General features: G+C 43.4%; 1 protein-coding gene across 2 annotated transcripts in view; it reads right to left on the bottom strand.

Annotated features, from left to right (window-relative positions):
• Nucleotides 1-2,966: 2,966 nt before the first annotated feature.
• CHCHD6 (coiled-coil-helix-coiled-coil-helix domain containing 6) overlaps nucleotides 2,967-13,034 on the bottom strand; it is a 169,777-nt gene continuing 159,709 nt past the window's right edge. For both annotated transcript variants that reach the window (XM_075831796.1, XM_075831797.1), the window contains one exon: nucleotides 2,967-5,913. In XM_075831796.1, coding sequence (XP_075687911.1) covers nucleotides 5,890-5,913 — 24 coding nt within the window. In that variant the 3' untranslated portion in view covers nucleotides 2,967-5,889. The remainder of the gene's footprint in view (nucleotides 5,914-13,034) is intronic.

The raw sequence follows: 13,034 nt of genomic DNA, 5'->3' as shown, positions 1-13,034 counted from the left end.
TTCACATCTGCGTTAGAGGCTCAGTGCAGCAGTTATAGATCTGGTAAAAAATGCCGGCCAAAATAGCGCATGGCGGAAACCTGATTAAAGTCAATGGGTTCCGTTGAGCGCCAATAATGTACATCATGTAGCGTATTCGGCGCTTCAATGTTTTTGTTCTTTTGCTCCTATGACTGTGAAGAGCAACAGAAACACTGAATGCAGATCTGAACGAAGCCTAACAACGCGTCTCACAATGGAAAGTCAGGCGTGGATCGGATAGGTCGAAGCTCCCATTGCTAGCCCAGGACATTCCCACACACCCTCAAGAAAGTCAACCCCAGCGTGTCATGACTGCAAGAGAGAAGCCAACTAAAAATCAATCAATAGCCATCCAGAAATCCCTCCTTTAACGAGGCTCTATCCTTATTTCCCCCGTGGGTGCTTGTAGCAGGTATAGGGAGGTGAAGATTAATGGCGGAGGTGCAGAACGGGCTGAGCTCAAGTCTACTCTAATTGCCAGTTGTTGTCTATGTTTACAGACACCTGTATACCCCAGCAGGCTCAAGAAGGGTTAAGGCCACAGTGCAGGCTCTGTACAGTGTGGGGGATATATGGGAACAGGGCAGCTTTATGGGAAAAGCTGTGTAGATCAATGTGATGTGGATCAATGCCAGGGATGGGACATTTCAGGAGTGGACTAACGCCATAGAGATACAGATGATTTATCCAACCGATAAACAGCAAAAGATCAAGTGTTGATGTAGAAAAGATGATCTGTCGGCTCTCCTGTGTGGTGTAGTATAGAGGATCTGTCAGCTCTCCTGTGTGTAGTATAGAGGATCTGTCAGCTCTCCTGTGTGGTGTAGTATAGAGGATCTGTCGGCTCTCCTGTGTGGTGTAGTATAGAGGATCTGTCAGCTCTCCTGTGTGGTGTAATATAGAGGAGCTGTCAGCTCTCCTGTGTGGTGTAGTATAGAGGATCTGTCAGCTCTCCTGTCTGGTGTAGTATAGAGGAGCTGTCAGCTCTCCTGTCTGGTGTAGTATAGAGGAGCTGTCAGGTCTCCTGTGTGGTGTAGTATAGAGGAGCTGTCAGGTCTCCTGTGTGGTGTAGTATAGAGGATCTGTCAGGTCTCCTGTGTGGTGTAGTATAGAGGATCTGTCAGCTCTACTGTGTGGAGTAGTAAAGAGGATCTATCAGCTCTCCTGTGTGGTGTAATATGGAGGATCGGTCAGCTCTCCTGTGTGGTGTAGTATAGAGGAGCAGTCAGCTCTCCTGTGTGGTGTAGTATAGAGGATCTGTCAGTTCTCCTGTGTGGTGTAGTATAAAGGAGCTGTCAGCTCTCCTGTGTGGTATAGTATAGAGGAGCTGTCAGCTCTCCTGTGTGGTGTAGTATAGAGGATCTGTCAGCTCTCCTGTGTGGTGTAGTATAGAGGAGCTGTCAGTTCTCCTGTGTGGTGTAGTATAGAGGATCTGTCAGCTCTCCTGTGTGGTGTAATATGGAGGATCTGTCAGCTCTCCTGTGTGGTGTAGTATAGAGGAGCTGTCAGCTCTCCTGTGTGGTGTAGTATAGAGGAACTGTCAGCTCTCCTGTATGGTGTAGTATAGCGGATCTGTCAGTTCTCCTGTGTGGTGTAGTATAGAGGATCTGTCAGCTCTCCCGTGTGGTGTAGTATAGAGGAGCAGTCAGCTCTCCTGTGTGGTGTAGTATAGAGGATCTGTCAGTTCTCCTGTGTGGTGTAGTATAAAGGAGCTGTCAGCTCTCCTGTGTGTTATAGTATAGAGGAGCTGTCAGCTCTCCTGTGTGGTGTAGTATAGAGGAGCTGTCAGTTCTCCTCTGTGGTGTAGTATAGAGGAGCTGTCAGTTCTCCTGTGTGGTGTAGTATAGAGGAGCTGTCAGCTCTCCTGTGTGGTGTAGTATAGAGGATCTGCCAGTTCTCCTGTGTGGTGTAGTATAGAGGATCTGTCAGCTCTCCTGTGTGGTGTAATATGGAGGATCTGTCAGCTCTCCTGTGTGGTGTGGTGTAGTATAGAGGAGCTGTCAGCTCTCCTGTGTGGTGTAGTATAGAGGAACTGTCAGCTCTCCTGTATGGTGTAGTATAGCGGATCTGTCAATTCTCCTGTGTGGTGTAGTATAGAGGATCTGTCAGCTCTCCTGTGTGGTGTAGTATAGAGGAGCGGTCAGCTCTCCTGGGTGGTGTAGTATAGAGGAGCGGTCAGCTCTCCTGTGTGATGTAGTATAGAGGAGCTGTCAGCTCTCCTGTGTGGTGTAGTATAGAGGAGCTGTCAGCTCTCCTGTGTGGTGTAGTATAGAGGAGCTGTCAGCTCTCCTGTGTGGTGTAGTATAGAGGAGCTGTCAGCTCTCCTGTGTGGTGTAATATAGAGGAGCTGTCAGCTCTCCTGTGTGGTGTAGTATAGAGGAGCTGTCAGCTCTCCTGTGTGGTGTAGTATAGAGGATCTGTCAGCTCTCCTGTGTGGTGTGGTATAGAGGAGCTGTCAGGTCTCCTGTGTGGTGTAGTATAGAGGATCTGTCAGCTCTCATGTGTGGTGTAGTATAGAGGAGCTTTCAGCTCTCCTGTGTGGTGTAGTATAGAGGATCTGTCAGCTCTCCTGTGTGATGTAGTATAGAGGATCTGTCAGCTCTCATTCGTGGTGTGGTATAGAGGAGCTGTCAGGTCTCCTGTGTGGTGTAGTATAGAGGATCTATCAACTCTCCTGTGTGGTGTAGTATAGAGGAGCTGTCAGGTCTCCTGTGTGGTGTAGTATAGAGGATCTGTCAACTCTCCTGTGTGGTGTAGTATAGAGGAGCTGTCAGCTCTCCTGTGTGGTGTAGTATAGAGGAGCTGTCAGGTCTCCTGTGTGGTGTAGTATAGAGGAGCTGTCAGCTCTCCATGCTTGGTCACAGTTTTACTCATCCACCGTGGATCCTGCAGTACCATGACTGACCACTAGGAGACTGGTGCATGAACAACACACAGACGTCAGATTTTGTCATTGTAAATTTTATTCACTTTTTGGCAGTTCTACAAACAAACAAGGACTGGACTGTATATTGCGCGTTATTACCGCTCGAGCAAGACATGGCCCATAACCTAAAAAACCCCCATCACCCAGTCTTGCAGGAGGCAGCCATATTGTGGCCTGAGCCAGTACAGATTGGAGCATTATAATCAGACACTACTACAATCCAAATTTCTTGGCACATGCAAAACCCATTAGAGACTGGTTAAGCTTCCTACACTTTATTCTAAGGGACTGCGTGGACGGGACCATAGTATAAAGAGATAAAGGACGGCAGCATTAACAGAATATGGCTGAGATATAAAGGAGTTCTCCCCAGGCTGGGGGTACCTACTGCACCAGGCAGGAAAATAATAAGGCAACATAAATGGAGGAGGGGGAGCAAAACAGTAGGTGGTTCCTTTAAAATTAGCGCCATTGAAAGAGTGCAGATGAATAGGCCGGGTCTGTTTTCTATGTTGCAGAATGTGTTACATGTAGATACAGGACGACGGGCACATATGGCACATGGACGTGGTTTCCGCAGCTATGGACGGTCATATATAGATTATATGGTGCGGGAAGGCAGATAATACCTGGGTGTGTCCGAAGGTGGAGAATGCCTGCATGTAATGTACAACTATTGGGATTGTCAGGGGATGGACTGCAGGGGGCGACACTGAACTTATCTATGATCCCAGCGAAGGACGGATCATGCCAGCGGCGGTACTTGGTGCATTTCCAAAATGGACAGATGCAACAAGTTTCTCTAGACATTTACTAAAATCAAGAAACCCCCCCAAGTCCTTGAGTCATTCTCCTCTTAAATTCTAAGGGTATGTGCACACGGCCTATTTACGGACGTAATTCGGGCGTTTTTGCCCCGAATCACGTCCGAAAATAGCGCCTCAATAGCGCTGACAAACATCTGCCCATTGAAAGCAATGGGCAGACGTTTGTCTGTTCACACGAGGCGTAATTTACGCGCCGCTGTCAAATGACGGCGCGTAAATAGACGCCCGCGTCAAAGAAGTGACCTGTCACTTCTTTGGCCGTAATTGGAGCCGTTATTCATTGACTCCAATGAATAGCAGCGCTAATTACGGCCGTAATGGACGCGGCGTTCAAGCGCCTGCACATGCCGGTACGGCTGAAATTACGGGGATGTTTTCAGGCTGAAACATCCCCGTAATTTCAGCCGTAACGAACACCCTCGTGTGAACATACCCTAATGTTTTCTCAGTTCTGTCTATTCCTGGGAAAGATGGATGACAACCAATATGGCCGCCACAACCGCTTCCACCCAGCTTTCTAAGGCTTCGTTCACATCTGCGTCTGGGCTCTGTCGGACCTTCCCATCAGGGGAGCCCATGAACGGAATCCAAACGGAAACCATTGGCTTCCGTTTGCATCACCATTGATTCCAATGGGGACGGGTCCGGTGCAAATAGTTTCCGTTTGTCACCGTTGTGCAAGAGTTCAGTAGACGGAATCAATACTGTAGTAGACCGCGCTATTCATTCCGTAAAACGACGGAACCCTTAAACAACGGTGACAAACAAACCATTTGCACCGGTCCGTCACCATTGAAATCAATAGTGATGCAAACGGAAACCTGTTTCCGCTTGGATTCCGTTCATGGGTTCCCCGGACAGAAAGGTCCGACGGAGCCCAGACGCAGATGTGAACGAAGCCTAAGAGTTGGTTCATGGAGTGATATGTAATCAGGGAATATATTAACTCTATAAGGCAGAATGGTCATTCAGGACATTGGAAAGCTGGGTGAGAATCAGGTGTGAGGCGAGGTCATACTGGTTGCCATTAGGAAAACAGAAATGTGGGATACAAGTTTTTAACAACATGACAAAAAGGGAAGACCAAGACTTTTTTTTTTTTTATTAGAATATCCACTCCAGATATAACTGATACAATGTGTTCTGCCTGAGGGGGGCGGAGCATGACTACTCTATTAAGTGCTCTCTGACTCCCTGTGTCATGCTCCGCCCTCTCAGGCTCTGCCCTAGGTATAACACCGCATCAGTTTTATGTGGCGAGTTCCTTAAAAGAGGACCCCGTCCACCCTCCGGACATGTATGTTTTAGTAAATACTTGTATTCCCTACGAAATAACAATTCTGGCGCATCTTTTCTTAGAACTTTACATTGCACCGTCCCTCTGTTATTCCTCCAAGAAGTTTAGGAATAAATTGAGAACTCTGTTACCAGTTGGGGGTGTGTCCCTACACAGACTGACACTGTCCAATCAGTGAGGACAGTGAGACTGTAGGGACACGCCCCTTTGACAAGGGGAACGGTTGTCAATTTATTAATACAATTTCTAGGAGGAATAAGAGGAACGGCACCACGTAGAGCGCATAGAAAATTTGTTCGACAATTATTACTACATGGGGAATACAAGTATTTACTAAAACATACATCTCAGGCGGGGTGACGGGTCCTCTTTAAAGGAACATTCCAGATAAAACGAATATGTTGTGCAATGATCTGATATAGAGGTAATCCCCTCCGCTTTATCTGCGCGCCAACTTCAATATTGCAACGAATGCCTAAGATACAGATACAGCAGAGCGGAGTTTGCATAACCCATGGAGTCATCAGAGTACGCTATAGAGCAGTTTTACATAGGACTGCAGGTACAACATCTACACGATGTCACGATGCAGGTCGAAATTGTTAAATAACTAATTCAGCTCTGCTACATCTCTAGATCTATATATATAGATTTTCTACAAAACAGCCGCCACCAGTATATAATTCATATAATACATTCAAACATTCCAGCTTTATCATCTAGATTAACTCTTCATTTGCCTGCAGTCAGTCTTCAGCGCACCAAAAATAAAGACGGTCAACTCTTAATTTTCTTTCCTCGCGCTCACAATGGGCGAATTAGCCGTGATTGAAGAGCAGGTTCTGTAAGAGACAAGAGACGGCAGAGAGTTCAGTCAGATTCGTAACATTTCCACGTTAACAAGAGTGTGATTACGGCAGCGAAGTCATTTCTCGGAATTGTTAATTTAGAAACTTTACTCCGGTGCTGATACATATAATCAGTGGTTGTGGATATACAGAGCAATTCACCGGCGAGCCGTGCTCAATGGCTTCTTGACAGGAACGAGTTTCTTACATTTGCCATGACAACCTAGCCGGCCTGTCGCTATATCGCTATCAGATCAGCTTTATCCAAAACCACAATGAAGATACATAAGGCGGCGGCTTTACTAATCAGAAAGCACGTAACCCTGCCGACCTGGATTCTCAGACTCGGCAAAAAGTCAAATAAAAAAAATGTAGCTGGGTTCAGTAAGCTACAGCAGCCATTTTTAGCAGCTACAGAGCCGACATTTAGTCATAGGGTCACCCAGCTCAAACTTCCTCTTGGTTACTCCTGAACATCAGTAGCATACAGGGGATAGATGGGCCCTAGGGTCAGACCCCCCTCTGCCTAAGCCTTCCTGATAGCTCTGTTATCCTGGGAATCTCTTTGCAGACTAACTTCTGAAGACTATTTTTGTCCTGCCATAAAGCAAACCCATTTATGAATAGTTGGTTATAGATGTAACGATTAATTCCCCAAAACAAATAGATATTACCCATTATATGTTTGGATTATCAGACATATTGTATCTTTACATTACACATATAATAGACCAGGGGTGCAGAGGTAGGAGGCGTAACTGGGCCTTGTTATCTGAAGGGGGACCAAAAGCCCCTCTGCCACATAAGAAGACACCGGTATTATAAATGTAACATAGTAGGTGAGGGGTCCTGTTCAAAATTTTTCCTCGGGGACCAGGAGCTTCAAGTTTCACCTCGGATATTGAGATGTCCCTGGACGTAGCCATGACGACCATTGTTTACTCTAGATTCAGACAACTGGAAAATGCTGCAAAACAGAAGCAAGGTTCATGGAACAAAGCGACGTAATAGCTTTATATAAGGAGCTTACATCTATTAAAGGGGTATTCCCAGAATTTACATTTATTCACAGGATAGGTGAGAAGTGATCGCTGGGACCCCTTCGATCGCTAGAACAGGCCCCTCACCCTGCAATGTCTATGGGACAGACAAACGGACGAGCTCCGTACTTGGCTGTCTCCTTCAGTCCTACAGACTAAAGTGTAACTAAACATTTAAAATACTTTTGACATGTCAGAAGTTTTGAACAGCGGGGGTCCGAGTACGGAGACCCCCCCCCACCAATCACTAAAACGAAGAGCAGGTACATCGCTTGCAAATCTTTCAGAGGAAAGCCGATCAGAAACAAAGCGGCACAGCGTCTCAGTGCTCGGACCCCCACTGTTCAAAACATCTGACATGTCACACTTTTAAAAAGTTGAGGGTTTATCTGCAGCAAGACAGGAGACTGAACCCATGGATATTAATAATGGTCCAACTACACGGGGCCTGGATGGGGCCACAAAACTAAGGCCTCTGATGCTGAATGATAAACAAGCCTATAGACACTGTATATACTGTATATATATATGAAGTCATGGTTTAAGTGGTGAAGCCACAACTCCCAGCAGGCATGTACAGCTGGGAGTTGCAATCTCCCAACTGTTGCATAACATTGATATAAAGTAATATCCTCACACTACCATATGGCAAGAAGCTTAGAAATAGTCTTGAATAAAAAATATCCTGCCGTTTTCTGCCTACAGCTCCTATGCAGACTAATGTGTCTACAAAAAAAGTCCTGCACAGTCTGATCTGTTACTCCACTCTTCTTCTACTGTCCGTAGGTTACCAAAAAGAGGCAGATGGAAAAGAGTAACATGACTGCAAGATCAGACTACACATGGTTCCTGGAGTCTGTAACCTTGGAAACACATAGGTCTGCACAGGAGCTGTATAGACAAAACGGTAGAAACTTTTTAATCAAACGCACAAAATTATATCAATCTGATCAAAGATGTAATATGTCTGCGCCTCCTTTAACACCAGGGTCTTTATACTGGTTCTTAGGAGAGGAGGACGTTCCACCAGCGGAGTGAATATAATACAGGATGCAGCAGTGCCGCTTGCGCTCAGAGAGCAGGTAACTGGTCACATGGTCACCGAGCGTGCGAAATCATACAATGTGTGCAATTATTAATGTCCCCAAGTGTTTTCTGAGCTTCTCTGGTATTGAAAAAAAATAAAAAAAATATATAATAAAAACCACTCAAGTAAATCCTCTCAGTAGAGCAAAACCGGAAAACAATAAACTAAATATTATGAGGATATTGTTCATACGTCAATACTGGATAAGGAAATTATTCTTGTTTATTTGATGTTTTTGTTGACATTTTTTTATTATTTTGTGAAAATCACAAATAGTATAAAAAAAAAAAAAAAAAAAATGAGGAAATTACGGAGGAAATGTATTGAGACTGCGCCTGTATTATAAAAAAAACAGGATCGAGTAAAATATGACTAATTTATTTGAGGCAGGAACCTCTTAAGAAGTTTGTCGCATCAAAGCGACGCCAGCCGGGAGTTGTGGATTTCCTCCAGTTTCTGGCATAAATTATAGTAAATGCGTCGGGCCGCAGCCCCTTCTGCTGCGCTTCACCCACTTTTTTTTTTTTTTTAAATACCTGGTCAAGAATGGGAGAAACGGCCAAAAAGTCATGATTTTTTCCAACTTTTGTGCAATTTGCGACGATCCTACTCCAGAAAACGGGCATGGGAACGTTGTTAACTTCCCCCTTTAGGTCTGAAACCATTTTACTGTCATTTTATAATTGCTTTATCGGTGGTTTCAACCTGTGACTCTAAAACTGTAGAAAAACTACAACTCCCATCTGCAGAGACCGATGAGAATCCACTGCTGTACATCATAAAAAAACAAAAAAAAACACCGTACCACAATTTTTACGCGTGCAAAAACCATAAGAAAGAAAAGACTTTGTATAAAATGTATACGGACATGAAGGCCTCCCTGGCACAAAACGGACCTTAAAAAGTTACGGCCATTGAGGCGGCCAGTAATAAAACTCTGCAACGTCCGACCAATAGGACGCGTCTAGTGGATGGTTATTGATCGGACCCGTACAACGTAATGGACATCACTAAGAATCCCTGTTTATACAACAAAATGACCACAAGACCATGAACCATAAACTCTATAAAAAAAAAAAAAGGGGGTTCAGCCGACATCAGATCAGGGGCCCAACAAAGTCACCAATGATAAAATAGATCACAATCATGAACAATACCACAGATATGTCAGTATCTATAAGCTACAACTCCAAGGGCCACGCTGGACAATACAGGGATCACTTTACAGATCCCGCCTGATGATGTCACGAAAGAGATGGCGGGCGTCCTTGGATCTTGTGCTTAACATCTACAATCTGCCGTAGAACCAAGGAAAGAGAATTAAAGGAATTGTCCAGTAGTGCAAAAACATGGCTGCTTTCTTCCCGAAACAGCGCCCCACCTGTCCATGGGTTGTACTTGGTATTGCAGCTCAGCTCCATTGAAGTGAATACCACACAAAGTCTGTGGCCTGTTTTTGGAAGAAATGCTATGTTTTTTACTCCTGGACATCCCCTTTAATGATCATATTAAGAAAAACCTGACCATTCTCTTTTCTCCGCGGGAAGAATAAGATGGTCAGGGATGATCAAGGTCTGTGGAGGCCTTTGCTAAATGTGTTGCCACCCTCTTCCCATTTTTTTGGAAGGGTAAAATGGAGAGTAACACTGGTAGAATATTGAGCAAATAATAGTGCCATACAATGCTTAAATAATACCTCCATATAGAGCTCACATAATACAGTGAACACAACAGTAGCATACAGTGCAGAAATACTATAATACCACCATATAAATGTAATCACAGTGCTCACATAATACAGTGAACACATAGTACACAACAGTGCCATACAGTGCAGAAATAATACATACCACCATATAGTGCAAAATATCATCATACAGTGCCCACAATATAGGGAACACATTGCTCAAATAACAGTAGCATGCAGTGCAGAAATAATACACTACCAGCATATAGTGCAAAACAATATTAGACAGTGCCCATATAACACAGGGAAAAGAACAGTACTTTTACAGTGCTCAAGTAACAGTACCATACAATACAGTGAATACATAATGCATTACCACCATATAGTGCTAAATAACATCATACGGTGCCCACATAATACAGTAAACACAAACCGTGCAGAAATACTATAACACCACCATATATTACTAAATATAATCACAGGGAACACATAATAGTACCTAAAAGCGCCCAAACAACAGTACCATACAGTGCAGAAATAATACACTACCACCATATAGTGCAAAACAATATCAGACAGTGCCCATATAACACAGGGAAAACATAACAGTACCATACAGTGCTCAAGTAACCGCACCATACAGTGCAGAAATAATACATACCACCATAAAGTACTAAATAACATTATTATACAGTACCCCCCTAATACCGTGAACAAACATACCAAACAGTGCAGAAACAAGGCGTTACCACCATATAGTCGTAAATGACATCATACAGTGCTCACATAATACAGTGAACATCACCGTTCCTTATAGTGCCCAATCAAGACCCCATTCACACGAGCGTGACTCTCGTCCATGCGCTGAGTGTTGAAACGCACGGCACACGGATCCATTGATATCAATGGGGCCGATCACACATGCAGGTGTTTTCACGCAGCGAGTCCGCTCTGTGAAACTCACTGCATGCCCTATATTGGTGCGTTATCGTGCACCTACGCGCCCATTGAAGTCAATAGGTGCGTGAAAACCACGCACCACACACGGATGCAAATGCGTGTGCGGTGCTTGATTTGCGCATCAATTCAGTTGAAAATAATTAAAAAAAAATGATGTGCTTTGCGAGTGCGTGACTAACGCAAGCCCTCACAAAGCACACTGATGCATAACGCAACGCACACGGACCCGATTCACGCGCGTGAATCGGATACACTGGTGTGAATGAGGCCTAACAGTACTACAGAGTGTATACACATCACCATACAGCGCTATATTACAGTACCATACCACAACCTATAAGACTGCCATACACGGTCTATATACTACAGTGAACATGTAATATCTTACCGTGCCCAAATAATAGAGCCATACAGGGCATAAATAGCACCAAGACACATGTACCAGCAGAGAAGAAAATGTAGAGCGCGCCAAGTGGGCGGAGGTGTTAAATGCTGGAGGCCGATGCTGTAAACCGGTTCTGCCATTTTTTACATTTGAGATCCTACTAGGGGCACACATGGCATATGAGAATGGGTGTCACATTAGCATTGCAGTGACATGCCAGTTTATGCCGCCCATATACACTGTTCATAATAAAACACAAAAACACAAAGCCCCCTAGGAAAAAAAAAAAAATAAAATTTGGATTAATTTGAGCCAATCCTCTATGATTCCCATCCATCATCCTCGATGATTCTGCAGCATTTTACATGGGATAAATGGTCTATCCTGTTGTGTGAAGCCTTTAAACCTGTGCCTGCAAAAATACAAATGAGCGCGATGTGGGCAAACACGAACCATTAAAAATAAACCTGATGTATACAAGTGAATGTACAAGTGGAATCTGTCACGCTTAAAATAGCAAAAACTGCCCCAGGGAAAAGTGCCATTGTAGTCCTAATGATAAACCGCACTGGCTGCAACCACAGACGAGCCCTGGTCCCTGCCGCAGGGTTTCCATACAATGTTCTGGTTCCGCTAACTCCCCCTGCACCCTTGACCCCAAATCTCAGCAGGGGGGACTTGGAACAGCGGTGGAAAACTTCCCCTACCACCTGTCACACACATAATGGCTGAATTACTGATTGTTCCTCTGCCAGGGAAAAATAAAAACCGAAAAATGTGAAAAATATCAACTCGTGCTCCCTTCTAGAAAACATCTCCAGTCTGAAGGACGTAGTTCGCCTGTGGATATGGGAGTTATTATTCTAACATGACAAGATGCCTAAATCATCCGGAATGTTTGTCACTTTTTTTTTTTTTAGATTGTGAATGGATCGGAAAAAATCAGCGCGGCGTCTTTCTCCCATTTAAATGCCCTTGTAATTGTTTTTTATTCTGATGTTATTAATACCTGCAGGTAGCCATTTGTGTTTGATAGCTGCGCCGCACAACAGCTGCACACAAAGCTCTGGTTGTGTTACCGGCTACCATACAGGTGGATTCAATTGCGAATGCAGCTCTATATACCACCTTTTAGGTTCAGATAAGAATATGGTCAAGAATATAGCTACTACAATACTGCCCCCTATGTACAAGAATATAGCTACTATAATACTGCCCCCTATGTACAAGAATATAACTACTATAATACTGCCCCCTATATATAAGAATATAACTACTATAATACTGCCCCTATATACAAGAATATAACTACTATAATACTGCTCCTATATACAAGAATATAACTACTATAATACTGCTCCTATATACAAGAATATAACTACTATAATACTGCTCCCTATATACAAGAATATAATTACTATAATACTGCCTCCTATATACAAGAATATAACTACTATAATACTGCTCCTATATACAAGAATATGACTACTATAATACTGCCCCCTATATACAAGAATATAACTACTACAATACTGCCCCCTATATATAAGAATATAACTACTATAATACTGCTCCTATATACAAGAATATAACTACTATAATACTGCCCCCTATATATAAGAATATAACTACTATAATACTGCCCCTATATACAAGAATATAACTACTATAATACTGCTCCTATATACAAGAATATAACTACTATAACACTGCCCCTATATACAAGAATATAACTACTATAATACTGCCCCCTATATACAAGAATATAACTACTTAAATACTGCCCCCTATATACAAGAATATAACTACTATAATACTGCTCCTATATACAAGAATATAACTACTATAATACTGCCCCCTATATACAAGAATATAACTACTTAAATACTGCCCCTATATACAAGAATATTACTACTATAATACTGCCCCTATATACAAGAATATTACTACTATAAT

Source organism: Rhinoderma darwinii, chromosome 7, assembly GCF_050947455.1.
Source record: "Rhinoderma darwinii isolate aRhiDar2 chromosome 7, aRhiDar2.hap1, whole genome shotgun sequence".
NCBI classification, from domain to species: Eukaryota; Metazoa; Chordata; class Amphibia; order Anura; family Rhinodermatidae; genus Rhinoderma; species Rhinoderma darwinii.
Note: the sequence above shows the minus strand (reverse complement) of the source record. Positions and strands in the feature narration are given on the sequence as shown.